General features: G+C 38.4%; 1 protein-coding gene across 6 annotated transcripts in view; it reads left to right on the forward strand.

The window, feature by feature from the left end:
- LOC105484921 (REST corepressor 3) overlaps positions 1-19,482 on the forward strand; it is a 58,755-nt gene that overhangs the window by 20,591 nt on the left and 18,682 nt on the right. For all 6 annotated transcript variants that reach the window (XM_071079993.1, XM_071079989.1, XM_071079992.1 and 3 more), the window contains 2 exons: positions 10,169-10,387; positions 16,358-16,435. In XM_071079993.1, the coding sequence (XP_070936094.1) occupies positions 10,169-10,387; positions 16,358-16,435 (297 nt within the window). The remainder of the gene's footprint in view (positions 1-10,168; positions 10,388-16,357; positions 16,436-19,482) is intronic.

Here is a 19,482-nt window from a genome sequence, read left to right on the forward strand (position 1 = left end):
TTGTTATTCATGGTCTAAGAGACACAGCAGGAGAAAATGATACAATTATGTAAATTGTAAATTGTTACTACTATGGAAAACAGTTTCCAGTCTCACTGTAGTCCTTAAGTGCCTCTTAGTTTTTAATCTCTAAGTCCCAGGTTTTTTTCTTGGTAAAATGAAAATAATAGGATTGTTTTGAGAATCAAAGAGGTAATATGTATAAAAGCACTTTTTATAGTACCCAGGACATAGAAATCTTGTATACAAGTTGCTGTTGTTTTATCTGGGCAGCTGTTTTGAACATTCCTTCCCTTCCTACACATTGCCTAATACCCCTCCACCCCTAAAAACACTTGGCAGATAGCTTCATCCATGTCACGGAGAAAGTGTCAGACAGAAGCTGTCTTAAATTCCAGCCCTTCTTCTAAGTTCTATGCTACCATGCTGGCCTTTCCACTGTGGCGTATTAGTACTTAGAACATATTACAGTTACTGTATTTTGCCCACTAAGCTGCGAACTCTTTGAAGTCAGGGACTGAGTTATTCATTTGTATCCCCTGACACTTTGCACAGTACCTGGTATATGGCAAATATTCAATAAATGTTTATTCAATAAATGGTTGTTGAATGAACAGTCTTGGGACTTAATATCCCTCTCTCACAGTAAGAAAGATCTTTTTTCTTTTCCTATACAATTTCACTGCTTGTGTGATCCTATCCATCCCTTCATGTCTACTCTGAGACGTTCTCCACCAGTTATCCCTTGTCTTTCCCATATTTTCAACCTTTCAGTGCAGCCAAAAGTATGTTCAAGTCTTCCATTTAAAAGTATATCTCTGGCTGGGCGCAGTGGCTCACGCCTGTTGTAATCCCAGCACTTTGGGAGGCCGAGGCGGGCAGATCACCTGAGGTCAGGAGTTTTTGAGACCAGCCTGACCAACATGGAGAAACCCTGTCTGTACTAAAAATACAAAATTAGCCGGGCATGCTGGCACATGCCTGTAATCCCAGTTACTCGGGAGGTCGAGGCAGGAGAATCGCTTGAACCTGGGAGGCGGAGGTTGCAGTGAGCCGAGATTGCAACATACTCCAGCCTGGGTAACAAGAGTGAAACTCCATCTCAAAAAAAAAAAAAAAAAGTGTATGTCTTAACCACTCTAGAAAACAAATCACCCTTCTTAGCACTACTTCACTTTTGAGTTTGCTTTAGTCAGGCTGCTTCTGTCCCACCACTTCACTGAAACTGCTGACAGGTTACCAATGATTTGCAAAATGCAACATCCAGTGATCAGTTGTATTCTACTCGTGCTTTCTGTATCAAATTACTGACCCCTCCCTTCTTGAAAAGCTGTCTTTGACTTTTGTAATGCCATTCTGATTCCTGTCTACCTTTTTAACCATTGTGTCACAATTTTAGTGGCATCTTTTTCTTTCTTACTCTATTCTTTTATCATTATTCTTTTTAATTCTGTCTCTCAAAAAACTGTGAGATTTGATCTCTCTGTTCTTTGTGTGATTGCCACCTTCTTAGGTTCTCATCTCTTCTCTGAATTATCCTAACAGTTTTCTCTCTGATTATCTCTATGCCTCCCTTTTTCAGATTCTCCATACCACCCTTTCCAGTCCATTGGCTACCCTGTTGCCAAAGCAATCCTTTGTAAAGTTGCCAATTCACTGCTTGGTGAATCCTTCCATGGTGTTGTCTATAGGATAAAATACAAACTCTCCAGTTATGCATTCCCTACCCTTCCCCATTTATATCAGAGTACTAACAGTGTTTTAGATATGTCTTTTTAGTTCCCTGGCTTTTGTCCTATGATTATGTTGGTCCCTTTTTTTCTGGAATTCCTTTCTTCCCAAATCTGCCTAGGAAATTCCTCACAACTCTACAAGATGTAGCTTCTCTATGAAATCTTGTGCCTTATCTTGAATTGACAACCTCCTTATTTCTCCTTAAATCTATTGCAGTACTAATTCTACTGAGTGGTAGTTGTTTACTCATAGTTTCCCCTTCCTGCCTTCCTGTCTGTGTGGTGAGCTCTTTAAGAGCAAGAATATATTTTAACTATTTTCCACTCCCAGGGGCTGATACATAGTAAGCATTTAGTAAAATTTTAATGAATGAGAATACATACTATATGCTCTTTATTATGATATAAACCTGAAAACTTAGGAATTTGCTACCTAGAAAGTATATGTGTGTGTATATATATATATATGGAATATATAGTTTTGCCCAACTATGCAAGATGATACATACTCATTTGGTCTTTTGCTCATGATCTCATCTTACCAGAAAATAAATAATATGAGGGAAGTATAAGTTAAAAGGTTTTAAGAGGATATTGCAGAGGTGTGGTCCAAGACTAGCACTATGTGTCAGCAGCTTCATTCATTTCTCCGCTCATTCCAAACAATAAGGTTACCAGGCAGGGAAAGAAACTACATTATTGCTTTTAATACAGATCTTTGTAGCTGCTTCTGCGTGTTGTTAACATATTACATAGAAACTTAATTTTAACTTTTAAAAATTGTGAACTATATATATTGTAGAGTATGTACAGTTTAAAGAAAAATGATAGATACCAGTGTATCTGCCACTGAGCTGAAGAAACAGGACTTCTGTTTGTGTTTCCTCAATTGGATATTCTTTTTTGTTTGTTTGTTTTTGAGAGGGAGTCTCACTTTGTCCCCCAGGCTAGAGTGCAGTGGCGTGATCTTGGCTCCCTGCAGCTTCCACCTGGGCTCAAGCAATTCTCCTGCCCCAGCCTCCCGAGTAGCTGGGATTATAGGCATGTGTCACCATGCCTGACTAATTTTTGTATTTTAAGTAGAAATGGGGTTTCGCCATTTTGGCTAGACTGGTCTAGAACTCCTGACCTTAGGTGATTGGCCTGCCTCAGCTTCCCAAAGTGCTGGGATTATAGGCGTGAGCCACCATGGCCGGCCTCAATTGCACATTCTCACCTTCTCTCTAGAGGGAGCCAGTATAATGAAATTTATTAATTATTCACTTCTTTCTTTATAGTTTTATCACATATGTATATTATCACATATAATGATGATTATCATTCAGTTTCATTTATTTCATACTTCATTTAAATGGAATCATATTTATGTATTCTTCAGTACCTGCCTTTTGTTATTATTTTTTTATTGCTGTATTATAGTGTTCCATTGTATACATATACTGCAACTTATTCACTCTCCAATTAATAAACTTAATTTCCAGCTTTTTATTATGCACACTGCTGATATGAACATGTTCTGGATACACATGTCTTAGAGTTCCTTTGGTACAATAGTTCTCAGCTAGGTTTAGCACTGACCCCATAGGGGACATTTAGAAATTGTGGAGGTGTTTTCATTGTTACAGTGATTGTGGGGCATTTCAGTTGTTGAGTGGGTAGGAGAAACAGATGACAACTATACTGAAATGCAAAGCACAGATTGTTTCACCAAAATACCAACAGTGATTTATTGAGTAACAGTGTCCTAGGATTCTTTGGAATGGAGTCACTCTATTTTAGGGAATAGCCACATTAAACTTTCCTAGGTAATGGCAAATTGTTTTCTATAGCTGATATACCTCCAGTAGGCTATGAGAGTACCCATTGTCTACTTTCTTGCCAATGCTTGATCAGACTTTTAAAATGTTCCAAATCTGGCAGTATGAGATGGCATTTCATTGTGTCCTCAGTTTCATTCATAGGTAACTACTGAGGCTGTGTGTTTTTCTCTCTATTAGCTGTTGTTACATCTTTTTAAAAGTGTTTTGTTTGTGGAATTTTTTGTTTTTTTTTTTTGGGGGGACAGAATCTTGCTTGTTGCCCAAGCTAGTGTGCAGTGGTGTGATCATAGCCACTGCAGCTTCAAACTTGTGGACTGAAATGATCCGCCTGCTTCATCCTCCCAAGTAGCTGGGATTGCAGACGTGAGCCAGCATGCCTGGCTTGTAGTTTTTTATTTTTTCCACCTATTTTTCCACTTGATAGTTGTCTTTTTCTTGCAGATTGAATGTAAAGTTTTTTCTTATTGAATTCTTTGTATATTCTGGATATGAGTCCTTTGGTTAACAGCAAAGATCTTTTACCAGTTTGCGGTTTGTCTTTTTACTCTCTACAGGGAAGTAAACAGCTATTTCATCAAAAGCATATAAATTTTAAATTTATTATTTATTTATTTATTTATTTGAGATAGAGTCTCGCTCTGTCGCCCAGGCTGGAGTGCAGTGGTGCGATCTCAGCTCACTGCAAGGTCCACCTGCCGTGCTGAGTAGCTGGCACTACAGGCGCAGGCCACCATGCCTGGCTAATTTTTTTTTTTTTTTTTTTTTTTTTGTATTTTTAGTAGACGGGGTTTCATCATGTTAGCCAGGATGGTCTCAATCTCCTGACCTCGTGATGCGTCCGCCTCACCCTCCCAAAGTGCTGGCATTACAGATGTGAGCCACTGTGCCCGGCCAATTTTAAATTTATTTATTTATTTATTTTTAAATTTTATTTTATTTTATTTTATTTTTGAGATGGAGTCTCGCTCTGTCGCCCAGGCTGGAGTGCAGTGGCCGGATCTCAGCTCACTGCAAGCTCCGCCTTCTGGGTTTATGCCATTCTCCTGCCTCAGCCTCCCGAGTAGCTGGGACTACAGGCGGCTAGTTTTTTGTATTTTTTAGTAGAGACAGGGTTTGACTGTGTTAGCCAGGATGGTCTCGATCTCCTGACCTCATGATCTGCCTGTCTCGGCCTCCCAAAGTGCTGGGATTACAGGCTTGAGCCACCGCGCCCGGCCCAATTTTAAATTTAAATTCCAGTATTCTTTTACATTTTCTCTTGAAAGTTTTAAACTTTTTCTCCTGAAGTCCTTGCTGTAGCAGTAAATAAGTTCATGTTGTAATGTAGAGATCCTTTATTTTTTTATTTATTTAACAGTTGGGGGTCTTGTTTTGTCACCCAGGCTGGTGTGCAGTGACACAATCATAGCTCACTGCTGCCACAAATTCCTGGGCTCAAGCCATCCTCTTGCCTCCTAAGTAGCTGGGACTACAGGCATGCACCACCACACCCAGCTAATTTTTTTTTTTTTTAATTTTTTGTAGAGATGGGGTCTTGCTACATTGTCCAGACTGGTCTTGAGCTCCTGGGCTCAAGTGATCCTCCCACCTTGGCCTCCCAAGGTGCTGAGATTATAGGCGTGAGCCACCATGCCTGGCTGTTTATTTTTTTAATATGGAATTGAATATCTTTTTCAACTGGTCTGCAGTACCAGCTTTATTATATATGAGGCTTATGCATATGCCTGGCTCTCTATTCTGCTTCTGTTGTCAGTTAAATATTCCTTGCTCATCTCACATTTTTTCAGTTACTTATAGTAAGCCTCATAAGTCTTGATAGTTCTGGGGTAAGTTCTGCTATTTGGTGATTCTTCTTAAGGAGTGCGTACCTGAACTAGTTAGCGTCACCAGTATAATTTGAATAGAAGATACGATAGGGAACGTTTTTCTGATTGTAAAGGGAATGGTTTTTGTTTCAACATCAAGTAGGTAGGATGTTATTAAAGGTTTTTGACTCATTCACATTGCTGGTATTTGATGCTAGCTGTAGGTTGGAGCAATTCCATTTGGCCTCTCCAATTTGGTGGTCTCTGAGTAATCTGACTTCTTGCCATAATGGCTTGTTTCCTGCAAAGTAATCAATCCCAGAAGCACTAAGTGGAAACTACTCAGCTGTTTCTGGCCCCGCCTTGAAAGTTACTCAGAGTCACTTCTCTTGCATTCAGTGGTTATAAATGAGTCACTAAAGTTGGTTCAGAATCAAAGGGAAAGAATATAGACCCCTGCTTCCCCATGGCAGAAATGTTGAGGAATTTGTTGACATGTTTTAAACCTCCAAGCCCAGAGTATGGAAGTTTCATAAATGTTTTCCCATATGTGCTTACAGATATTATCTTGGTAACAAGGTTTTATATATGTCCATTAATATAGGTTTGTCAGTTCTGTGGTTGAAATCCATATTCTTACTGCTTGTCTACTTGACAGCTTGGTGGTGGTTGTCTGCTTATGTGATCAGTTATTCTGATCACTCAATTATTGAGAAGCAGTTGTTTATATGTTGAAGTTAGTGTTATTAGGTGCATACAAATTGTTTTATCTTGCTGCTGAATTAAGCCTTTTATCATTAAGGAGGATCTCTTGTATTGGCTTCCACCTTGAAGATTATTTTGTCTGTTATGCCGATAGCTCCACCATTTTTCTTCTGTTAGGTATTTGCCTGGTTTATCTTTATCATTTTACTTTCAACATTTCTGTGTCCTCACATTTTAAGTATGTGTCTTATAAGGAGCAGATAGCTGGGCATATGTATTAATATTTTATCTGAAGAGTTTAGCCCATTTGTATTGATCATGTTTAGCTGATGTATTTTTGTTCTTTCTTATTTTTACCTTCTATTCGACTTGCTTTTCCTAGTCTTCTTTCCCTTCGTTCATGTCCTATTTTTGGGGATTAAGAATCCATTTCTTACTCTGTTTTCTTTCCCTCTCTGTCTCTACTTGTTTGGGATGTTTCCATATTTTCTTTTTTTTTTTTCTTTGTTTGAGACAGAGTCTCGCTTTGTCACCCAGGCTGGAGTGCAGTGGCGCAATCTCCGCTTACTGCAACCTCTGCCTCCCGGGTTCAAGCGATTCTCCTGCCTCAGCCTCCCGAGTAGCTGGGACTATAGTCGCATGCCACCACGCCTGGCTATTTTTTTTTTTTTTTTTTTGAGACGCAGTCTCGCTGTGTCTCCCAGACTGGAGTGCAGTGGCGCGATCTTGGCTCACTGCAAGCTCCACTTCCCGGGTTCACGCCATTCTCCTGCCTCAGCCTTCCGAGTAGCTGGGACTACAGGCGCCCGCCACCACACCCGGCTAATTTTTTGTATTTTTAGTAGAGACAGTGTTTCACCGTGTTAGCCAGGATGGTCTCAATCTCCTGACCTCGTGATCCACCCGCCTTGGCCTACCAAAGTGCTGGGATTACAGGCGTGAGCCACCACGCCCGGCCATTTTTTGTATTTTTAATAGAGATGGGGTTTCATCGTGTTAGCCAGGATGGTCTTGATCTCCTGAGCTTGTGATCCGCCCCCCTCGGCCTCCCAAAGTGCTGGGATTACAGGCATGAGCCAGCACGCCTGGCCGGGATGTTGCTATATTTCTATTCTTATTGTATACTCTGAAAATTTTATCCTGCGTATTTAATTTAAAATCTAATATTGATGTCTTTATTGACTTTCTGATTAATAGAAGGCCCTTAGAATGCTTTGACTCCATCCACTACCATCCTGATTTATATACTAGTTTTGTCCACAGTTTGTTACATCTTGGTTTTTTAAATCTCACAAATCAAACATATAGTCTCTTTTATTTAGATTTACCCACATTTTAACTTCTGTTTTGCCCACCATTCTTTCCTGAATCTAAGGGCTTTCTTTGAAAATAATTTCCTTTTTCCTGCAGTATATCCTTTAGAAGCTCATTTAGTGAAGACCTGTTGGTCATAAACAGATTTTTTGAGACATGAGTTTGAAGTGCATTGTTCTAGAGAGGAGTTGCATTTGCTTCTGTTGTCTCTAGGCACTACCAGTCTAAGATACTTTAAACTAAAATCATGATTTGGGGTTTTTCAGACAAACAGATCATATAAATTTAGGCCCCAAATCTGCCTGAATGGAGGACTGTGGTTGGGACACTTTTGGGAGACTCTTTTTTGGTTTCTTTCCACCCAGCCAAGAGTGAGATGAGCATGACTCCCATTAATCACCCCCTCCCTCTGCAGAGCAGGGGTGTTTTTTTCCTACTTCACAAAATGATGGAGTTCCCCTTTTAGCATTCTGGCTTGTCTCCTGTGCCCTGCACCTGTTGTCCATTGAAGCGTGGCTTTAGGCAAATGACAACCACTGCATATTTAATTCTCCCTCTGGATTCTTGCTTTCTCATCATTTCTGGCGTCGGAAGAATTTCCTTACTTCCCTGCCAGCTCAGAAGTGAATGTTAAAAGACTTTTAAAAAATGTTTGATCCAGCAGTTTTAGTAGTGCCCTACTGGGAGGAGTTTCTCTGAACATCAGATCCGCCATGTGTTGCTTGGAGTTAGCTTCGAGCAATTAAGTGGATTATGCTTCATAATAAATTTTCAGTGGGTGCAGTGGCTCACACTTGTAATCCCAGCACTAAATTTAGGTGGCCAAGGCAGGTGGATCACCTGAAGTCAGGAGTTGAAGACCAGCCTGCTTAACATGGCGAAACCCCATCTCTGCTAAAAATACAAAAATTAGCTGGACATGGTGGCGGGTGCCTGTAATCCCAGCTACTTGGGAGGCTGAGGCAGGAGAATTGCTTGAACCTGGGAGGCGGAGGTTGTAGTGAGCCAAGATTGTGCCACTGCACTGCAGCTTGGGCGACAGAGCAAGACTCCATCTCAAAAAAAAAAAAAATTTTTTTTTAAATGAATTTTACTAAGAGTTCCTTTTCTAAGAAATTGGAGTATTAGGCTGGGCGTGTTGACTCATGCCTATAATACTAGCACTTTGAGTGCCCGAAGTAGGCAGATCACTTGAGTCTAGGAGTTTGAGACCAGCCTGGGCAACATGGTGAGACTCCCATCTCTACAAAAAAAGAAAAATTAGCCAGGCATAGTGGCACACACCTGTAGTCCTGGCTACTCAGGAGGCTGAGCTGGGAGGATCACTTGAGCCCATGAGGTCAAGGCTACATTGAGCAGTGCTCATGCCACTGCACTTAGCCTGGGTGACAGAGTGAGACCTTGTCTCAAAAAAAAAGGCCAGGCACGGTGGCTCACGCCTGTAATACCAGTGCTTTGGGAGGCCGAGGCGGGCGGATCACGAGGTCAGGAGATCGAGACCATCCTGGCTAACACAGTGAAACCCCATCTCCACTAAAATTACAAAAAAAAAAAAAAACTAGCCGGGCGTGATGGTGGGCGCCTGTAGTCCCAGCTACTTGGGAGGCTGAGAGCTTGTAGTGAGCCAAGATCGGGCCACTGCACTTCAGTCTGGGCGACAGAGTGAGACTCTGTCTAGGAAAAAAAAATAAAAAAAAAAAATTGGATTATTAAATATATTCATTGAAATAATCTTCAACCTAAAAGATATAGTTTCTAATAGATTATTCTTTCAGAATAATGTATTTTTATATCATACTTTAAGAACAAGTTATAATGAAATAATGCTTAAAACTTTAGTCATCATTGTTACACTTTTTAAACCCTTCCGAGGCATAAATTTACTTTTATTTTAATCATAGATTTGGAAGTTAGAAATATTTTCAAGGTTAAGATAATTGTGTCCCTTTTAACCTTTAGAGGCATAGTTTTCTTTCAGCAACTGTGAAGTAAAAATGAAATGTTATCTCTCTTTAACCAGCTGTCTAATCTGCTACGTGTCATAATTTCTAAATTGTCCCCTTTTTTCTTTCTAATTTTAATTAATTAATTTATTTATTTTTATTTATTTTTTTTCTTGAGACGGAGTCTCGTTCTGTTGCCAAGGCTGGAGTGCAGTGGTGCGATCTTGGCTCACTGCAACCTGCACCTCCTGGGTTCAAGCAATTCTCTGCCTCAGCCTCCCGAGTAGCTGGGATTACAGGTGCCCGCCACCACGCCCGGCTAATTTTTTGTATTTTTAGTAGAGACGGGGTTTCACCATCTTGGCCAGGCTTGTCTTGAACTCCTGACCTCGTGATCCACCCCCCTCGGCCTCCCAAAGTGCTGGGATTACAGGCGTGAGCCACCGCGCCCGGCCTCTAATTTTTATTTTCAGAGAAACTTTGCATTTAATAAGTTGGCTCCCCGCCCCGGCCCTTTATTGTTGAGGAAAAATATATCACATCTTGAAGTACACAGGAAAGTTTAGAGTCTAACTTATTTTTTCACTTATTCCTAGTCCTCTGGGCCTAAAAATCAAACACTTGATTGAGTGGATTAAGCAAGGATATATTATCTTGTATGCTTTTCCCCCCAGTTGGTGAGTGCTATGTGTGTATGTGTTTGGACTTGTACATAATATATAATTGGTTAGAAGTGTTTTTTTTTATGTGTACTTATTGCAGCAGATACTTCCAATATTAATAGACTGTTTTCACTTTATACATTTGTGAAAACCAAGTGACCTGTTATTCTGCTTTTATTCTCTTAGGGTAATACTGAACAACCTGTCCAAACTAGCAAGATTGGACTTGGAAGAAGAGAGTATCAGAGTTTACAACATCGCCATCATTCTCAGCGTTCTAAGTGCCGTCCACCTAAGGGCATGTATTTAACCCAGGAAGATGTGGTAGCAGTTTCCTGTAGTCCCAATGCAGCCAACACCATCCTGAGGCAACTGGACATGGAGCTGATCTCTCTAAAACGTCAGGTATTTTATAAAAATAATATTTTTAATGATTATGTGCATTTTGGCTATCCGCCTTTACCTAGGTTGAGCTCAGTTGTTTGCAGATTTTTCTTAGCCATCCACTTATGCAAGTTTCATTTTTAAAAATTTATCTTATGTCCAACTTAGAAGATACCTCTGCCTGTTTAGATTTGAATCCCAGCATTGCTGCCTGTTAGTTCTGTGGTCTTGGGCAAATTATATAACCTCTGTAGCTGCTTCAATGTTCTATCTATAAAATCGGGGATAATAATCATTCTTCTCTTGCAGGTTATTGAGAATTATTTGCAATGATACATTTAGATTGTTTAGTAGTGCTTGGCATATTTTGAATGCTTAGTGAATAATGGTTGTTGTCTGCATCATCATCATCATCATCATCATCAGTAGTAGTAGTACGGTAGTATTGTAAGGGCAGCATCATCATAATCAGATAGTAGTTAAAAATCAGCATCTAGAGTCAGTGGACCTGTTAAGTTCTAACCCTGGCACCATCTCCTTCCTGTGTAACCTTAGAGGAGCTCTTTAACTTCTCTCAGCTTCAGTTTTCTCATCTGGAAATGTGGATAATATTGTAGTGGTTGAGAGGAATTAAACAAGATAATATATGGTAAGTGCTTAAAACAGTGCCTGGCACATATTAAGTACTCAGTTATTCATTGTTATTAGATCTCTGGCCTTTCTTAGTTGTCTTTTCCTTTTTTTTTTTTTTGTTTTGTTATTTTTCTCTAATCCCTTAAACCTAGATATTCTTCTAAATCTGTACTTTCTTGGTCTATATCAGCCAACCCTATACTCTATGCCAGTGACTTCTGAGTCTTATTTCTCAAGCTGTGACTTTTCTCAAGCTTCTTAGCTATAGTTCCAGCTGCCTACTAGGTCTTCTCCTAAAAGACTTTTTTCTCTGTTTTCTGTGTGTTGAAACATCAGAATCATCTTTTATTCATCCCCTGCTGTTATCACTTTCCCAACACATGTAAACCAAAGTGGTAACCAAGTTATGTGAGTTTTATCTCTGAAATTTCCTTTAAATCAATTCCCTCTTTTTTATTTCATCACTACTGCCCATTTAGGCTCTTGCTGTCACTTGCCTGACAATAACTATCTTGTTGATTCTTTTTTTTTTTCCTTATTTTAAAAAATTTTTTGTAGAGAAAGGTTCTCGCTATGTTACCCAGGCTTGTCTCAAACTCCTGGGCTCAAGCAGTCTTCCTGCCTGCGCCTCAAAGTGCTGGGATTATAGGCATGAGCCACCACGCTGGGCCTCTTGTTGATTCTTTCTGTTACTTCTCTTTAGCTGGAGGTTACACATTGTTGCCAGTGCTATCTTTTTAAAGTACTGGTCTGATCACTGTCACTCATCTTAAACCTCTTTGTTAGTTTCTACTTGACTTTAGCAGGTTACAGTAGAGGTAGACAAATCACGTTAAGAAATTTGAAATTCATCCTGAGTTAGGAAACTACTGAAGGACTTTGAAAAGGAAAGGTGGACCACGGTCATATTTACATTTTTCAGTGATATCTTTTGCATTTTCTTGTGTTTTTTTTTTATTTTTTATTTTTTGCTTTTTTTTGTAGTTGCTTTAGTGATTACAATATTCATCCTTAGCTTATCACTGTATATTTAGTTAATATTACAGTAGTCCTCCCTTAATCCGTAGTTTCACTTTCCATGGTTTCAGTTACCTGCAGTACAGTACCATAAGATATTTTGAGAGACAGACTATATTCACATAACTTTTATTGCAGTATATTGTTGTAATTGTTCTATTTTTAATTCGCTATTGTTACTCTCTTGTGCCTAACTTATAAATTAAACTTTATCATAGGTATGTATATACAGGGAAGAACAGTACAGGTTGAGCATCCCTAATCTGAAAATCTGAAATGCTCCAAAATTTGAAACTTTTTGAGCACAGACATAATGCTCAAAGGAAATGGTCATTGGAGCATTTTGGATTTTGGGTTTTCAGATTAGGGATGTGCGACTGTTAATATATTATGCAAATATCCCAAAATCCCCTGAAATTTGAAACACTTCTGGTTCCAAGCATCTTGGATAAGGGAATACTCAACCTGCATATGTTATGATTTGGTACTATCCACAGTTTCAGGCATCCATTGGGAATTTTGGACTGTATCCCCTGCGGATATGGGAGGACCACTGTATTCTACTGCTTACAAAATGTAAGAACCTTGCAACAGTATAGTGTGGGATCAAGATTCTCTATCTTAAACATGTTCAGATTTTTCCAATTCCTTGGTCCTGGTTATTCACCCAAACTGCTTTTCTGTTTCTCTTTTCCTTCCTTAATAAACATAGGCCACATTTGCTTCCTCTGCTTTCTTACCAAAACTTATTCTCCAACCCTTTCTAATCCAGATTCTGCCCCGTATGATATTCCAGTTCTACTGAAACACCTCTTTGAAGATGATTTATGGGCTGACATGGTGGCTCATGCCTGTAATCCCAACACTTTGGGAGGCCAAGACAGGAACATCACTTGAGGCCAGGAGTTTGACCCCAGCCTGAACAATATAGTGAGACTTCATCTCTGTGAAAAAAATTGTTTTAAATAGCCAAGCGTGGTTGTGTGTATCTGTAGTGTAGTCCTACAAGAGAGGCTGAGGTGAGAGGATCGCTTGAGCCTGGGAGTTCAAGGTTTACAGTGGGAAAAAAAAAATCATTTATGAACAAGTAGCCACATCTAAGGCTGCCTTCTTGGTTTTTAACTACTGTGACTACTCAGTAATGTTTGACACTGTCAACCATTACTTTAATTTTGGAATTTCTTTCACTTGACTTTGTGACTGTCTTGAGTATGTGTGTGTACAGTACATATGTAATAGTACATATTTAGAATGCAGCTATGCTCACCGCTATACCACCAACACATCTCATATTTGGTTAAATGCTTAGCCTTTAGTCAAACTATGAATGCAAGACACCTATCTTCCAAACCACAGCAGTCCTCTTTAGAAAACTTCTAAATCATCTGCTGTAATACTTCAAAAGTGCTAAAAATATCAAGGAATAAAGTGTACTCAGTCACCTGTATTCATACTTCACTACTACTCCTACACTTAGGGACTATTTTTATTGATTTGTTTTAGAAGGCACTTTAAGCTTTAACTTCCTAATTTGGTTATTCATTTGATGTGTGACAGTAAAGGTTTGCACTCATGGGTTTACAAATCCTGTTAACCACTGCTACTTTTATGTCACAAACATCTCATATGCAGTGTTCAAACTGAATTCTTCCGCACTCACTCTAGTTATCCGTTCCACTTTTTGTATTCTCTGTCTCAGTGAGTAGTGCCACATACTCTCAATTACTGAAGCCAGTGACCAATTAGCCTCAATTCCTCCTAATTCTCCACAATCAAGTGTTTACAAAGATGTCTTGGCTGGGTGCAGTGGCTCATACCTGTAATCCCAGCACTTCTGGAGGCCGAGGCGGGTGAATCATGAGGTCAGTAGTTGAAGACCAGCCTGGCCAACATGGTGAAACCCCGTATCTACTAAAACTACAAAAATTAGCCAGGCACGGTGGCAGGTGCCTGTAATCCCAGCTACTCAGGAGGCTGAGGCAGGAGAATTGCTTGAACCCCGGGCGGCAGAGGTTGCAGTGAGCCGAGATCGTGCCACTCTACTCCAGCCTGGGTGACAGAGTGAGACTCTGTCTTCAAAAAAAAAAAAAAAAAAAAAAAAAAGTCTTAATTTTGTTTCCAAGGCATTTCTTTAATCTCTGTATACCACTACCATCCTTCCTTCATTCCTACAGTTTTAATGAAAGTTTTCTTAATTATTTATTATTTCTCACCTGGATTGTTAATTTCCATCCTCTTTACCCTATTCTGTTCTTCACATTACTACCAGAAGTGTCTTTCTAAAAGGCAGATATGATCATTTTGTTCCCTTGCTTAAAAATCCTTTAGCTTTCCTTCAGTCTTTAGGCAAAGTTAAAATTCCTCTTCAGTCTTCAGGCAAAGTTAAAATTCCTCGGTCTGACCCCAGCCTAACTTCTTGCCTTTGCCTTAGGGCTTTTCTGTCTTCCTAAGTGTTATTCTGCCTGGAATGCAGTCCCTCCTCCCAAGCTTGTCTGCCAGTTTAATTCTTTAAAACTCAATTTAGCTGTCCTTTTCTTTGGAACACTTTCCCTAATCTTCCCGACCACCTGTTCATCAACATACATAGAAGCACATTTACTCTCTCATTCTCTTTCTCTCTCCGAGTCTGTGTTAGGTGTTTTAGCGTTTATCATACTTTTATTTTACTTATCTTCCCACTATTCTATGAAATCCTCGAGAATTGAGACTTTACATTCTATCTCTATATGTCTATCTAACATGGCCAGCTGACTACCCTTGAATCATCCTAGATTTTATGCATTTTAGCTGTGGCTTTAAGATCTCTAGTGAAAAAAGTTCATAAATTATAAGTATTTCACTGTCCATATTAGGGGGGAAAAACAGAGGAAAAAAGTAAACAATCCTAACCCTTAACAGTCTAAATATTGCTAGTAGAATAGAAGTTAAAAACTTGGTATGATTTAAATTCAGGTTGTATCTCCTAGCCTTAGGAAGGTTTCTTAACTTGGCTGTGCCTTATATTCCTCATCTGTAAAAATGGTTATAAGTAGAGTCTGTTCTGCTATAACTTTTTTTGAAAATGTGGATTTGTTCTAATGCAATTAATATACTTGGGAATAATTTGAGCATAACATGAATTGTTTGTTTATGTATGATTTTTGTCAGCAAAACAAAATGTACTCAGCTGAACTGAGCACACACACATCTCAAACATGTACCAGCTACCTCAATTCACTGTGTGTTATGAACCATACCTATATGGTGTTAAAACTTTTCATCTGATTTCAAGTAACCCTCCTACCACTTCCATAATAATTCACAAACTACAACCATTTTGACTCCCACTTCCATAAGCAACCTTCAGGTCTTTTTTTCAAGGTAAAGTACTGTCTTTGTTGTAGCATTTATGGATAAAAAAATCATTTAGAATGTATAAAACTGTGTTGCCATTTTTGTTAGGTTCCTGTCTTATGTGTCATTGAAGTTTAAATGTTGTGTCCCAATCTCCTTTTCCCTATAAGCCCTGTGGTTTTTATTATGAATTTTGCATAGCACACTGACCTTTTTTTTTTTTTTTTTTTTTAAAGACAGGGTCTTGCTTTGTTGCCTAGGCTAGAGTGCATTGGCATAATCACAGCTCACTATAACCTTGAACTCTTGGGCTTAAGCAGTCCTCCCACCTTAGCCTCCTGAATAGCTAGGACTACAGGTTCATGCCACCATGCTCAGCTAATTTTTTTTTTTTTTTTTTCTCCATAGAGACAGGTTCTCATTATATTACCAGGGTGGTCTCAGACTCCTGGCCTCCCAAAAACACTAGAATTTTAGGTGTGAGCTACTGTACCTGGCTAGTTCAGTGACTTTTAATGTATTTGTCATGTTATAGCAGAACTGATTGTACTTACCTCACAGAGTGGTTTTGAAAATTAAGTGATTTATTACATATAGAGGACTGAGAATGATGTTTTATACATAATAAATACCTAATAAATATTAGCCACCATCATCATCATTATTATTGGAAAAATTCTTATTTAGTCAAAACACTATGGTAATGAGAAAAATTGATGGAATTTAATTCCTATGTATGCCAGTTGTCTTTGGTTATAAAAGTTATTGCTAAAAGATATTCAAGACCATGATATTCAAAGATATTCAGAGTCTTTTAGTCTCTTAGATGTTTAGTTCATACATGTATAAGTTGAATTAGTGGCATGTCATGCCCTAAGTGTGATTAGTATGACTATTCTAAAATAAAATTTAAGAGGGTTTTGGAATATATTCTTTTCACTTATTGAGTACTCAACAAATTTACCTAAGTACGCGATCTGATTCACATTTGGGGTTATTTTGTTGAAGGTTCAGAATGCTAAGCAAGTAAACAGTGCACTTAAACAGAAAATGGAAGGTGGAATTGAAGAATTCAAACCTCCTGAGGTATGTTATTGAAGGATACATGTGATTAAGTATAGTGAAAACTTTTTTTTTTTCAGTTGTCCAGTGTCCAAGTACTATTTTGGTCACATGCATCATTAATACTTTGAAGGTTTCATAATATGGATAATTTATTATGTCTCTTTTTTTATTTAGATGATCTTATGAGGCTTGGTTAATCATTTTGTATCTAAGTTAAATTATTTATTTCCTGCCCTTAGAAATTCATAGCAAGCAAAGTAATTAGGGAAAATAGTAATAGGAACAGTGTATGTGAAACTAGAAGCTCATTGATGAGCATGCTAGTGTATTTCTGGGTCTACAGCAATGTTTGCTGAAAGCCCTTTCCTGCTTGTGTGAATTGGTAACACAGCAAGAAAAATATCATGAAAACAAGCTAGATTATTTTAACAAATTTTTATTTTAATTTAAGATAATTGTCTTTGGCTCAGCTTCCACTTACGATTTTAGTATGGGGACTTACAGTCTTGTACTTACAAAAACAAGGTATTGATTGACCATTTTCTCAAGTCTTCTATTTCAGTTGAAACCTAAATATGTTTTTGATATTTGTGGTAATTATAGGGGTACTTATATTCCCTTAAAATCCAATCAGGTCTTTTTCTAGGAGCTTCTACTATATCTTTTTTCTCTCTTTAACATTTCCATATTATGCTTCATATCCTGGATTTGCCTTTCTGTGTATGTGATAATCAGATAATCTTATTTGGTCTTATTGGGACTTTTTTTCCCCAGAAGGGGAAAAGAACTTGGTTGACTGAAATATCTACAGATGAAATTTATGGAGGGGCTATGGGGAGGCAGAACAGTAGTACTTCAGAAATTATGTACCATATGCCATCTTAGTTATCAGTGTCTTTCAGAAAGGAAGACTTATGAAAAAAGTTGTTTTTCATTGTTTTGAATAATCTCTTTCAAGAAGGCTAGGTTATGGAAAAGAGTGAAAAATAATACAAAACGGATATCTCATTCCTGGCCCACAGGTAAAGTGACAAACATTCTAGTAACAGTCATTTAAGGATAATATAATACAAAAAATTACTATTTTATTTTGTTATATTATTGCAACAAAAATTATTTTAATTTGTATTATGCATTAAAATGCATGAATGCAAACAATTTTAAATGTCTATAATTTTGTAATCTAAAACTTAAATACCGCAGATACTAAAAACATGGGAATAGCAGGAAGAACTTTGTACTAGCAAGTGTGAAAAATAAAATGTAGAAATTCCTAGGAAAATGTGTCTTATCAAAATTGCCTGAAAAAGAAAGAAAAGCTGAATAATTGGTAATCATGAAGTAAAACGAAATAATAATTAACATTTTTCTCTCATAAGAAAACTTCAGACCCAGACAGTTTTACAAAAAACATTTACTAAATTTTCAAGAAAAGGATAATTCTCATCTCAGATTTTTCCATAAAATTACAGGACAGCCTCACTCATTAACTTTATAAAAAGAAAGATGCGAAAGTCCAGTAGCATTTTATAGCTTCTCTATGTGCTATCTCATTTGATTTTTATGTAAATCCATACAGCTAGGTGAACCAGATACTATTATTTTACATGAGGAAACTGGAAATCAGGGAGGTTAACAACTTTCTCAAGGTGACAGAACTAGTAAATAATGAAACTCTGGCTATATCTCATCTTTTTAGAGTCCTGATTGGATTTCTATATTAGTATATGTCATGTTGCCTCTTACATTTGGAAGTTTTTATATAATAGCAAAATTATATATTACATTTCCACATTTTAATGCAGCTATTGGGTGAGAAGTTATCAAACATTTATTGTAATTTTTGATTTATTATAAAAATAATGATCAAAATAAAATAGCCAAAATGTTAACACTCTATCATCCATATATTGAAGTTTGGATATTACTTTGGGTTGATATATTGAACTTATATGATGTGAAAAATATTGTATCATCTAGAGAGTCCCCAGGATATATTTATATTTGTCATATTGTCCTTACTGCTTTGGGGAGGAAGGCAACTTGAATTTCAGATTAACAATTACAATAAAGAACTTGAAGAATCAGGTAATCTATCCCCTTACCTTTATTTTAAACCATATCTAATCAAAGAATGTTAATAAGCTTTGGAATAATTACAATAAGCCATGAAATGAAGTAACTCGCCGGGCATGGTGGCTCAAGCCTGTAATCCCAGCACTTTGGGAGGCCGAGTCGGGCGGATCACGAGGTCAGGAGATCGAGACCATCCTGGCTTACCCGGTGAAACCCCATCTCTACTAAAAAATACAAAAAAAACTAGCCGGACAAGGTGGCGGGAGCCTGTAGTCCCAGCTACTCGGGAGGCTGAGGCAGGAGAATGGCGTAAACCCGGGAGGTGGAGCTTGCCGTGAGCTGAGATCCGGCCACTGCACTCCAGCCTGGGTGACAGAGCGAGACTCCGTCTCAAAAAAAAAAAAAAAAAGAAAGAAATGAAGTAACTCTACTAAAAGTAAGCTGTTACTAAAGTGCGTTACTTATTAATTTGGTTGTATTTCTTATTTTCTTTCTTTTTTTTTTTTTTTTTTTTTGAGACGGAGTCTCGCTCTGCCGCACAGGCTGGAGTGCAGTGGCCAGATCTCGACTCACTGCAAACTCCACATCCCGGGTTCACGCCATTCTCCTGCCTCAGCCTCCCGAGTATCTGGGACTACAGGCGCCCGCCACCTCGCCCGGCTAGTTTTTTGTATTTTTTAGTAGAGACGGGGTTTCACCGTGTCAGCCAGGATGGTCTCGATCTCCTGACCTCATGATCCGCCCGTCTCGGCCTCCCAAAGTGCTGGGATTACAGGCTTGAGCCACCGCGCCCGGCCTTCTTATTTTCATTTAGGGAAAAATTTGTTGAAGAAAGTCCATTCACTTCCACAAGTATTTACTGATCAACTATTTCATATGAGGCACTGTGTTAGGCCCTGTGAGAAGTGTGTGGGAAGAGGGAACACATAAAGATGTGGACAAGATGATGTGATTTTTCCACCTACTCTAAAAAAAAAAGAACTTTCAGTCTA

This window comes from Macaca nemestrina, chromosome 1 (genome assembly GCF_043159975.1).
Source record: "Macaca nemestrina isolate mMacNem1 chromosome 1, mMacNem.hap1, whole genome shotgun sequence".
Lineage (NCBI taxonomy): Eukaryota > Metazoa > Chordata > Mammalia > Primates > Cercopithecidae > Macaca > Macaca nemestrina.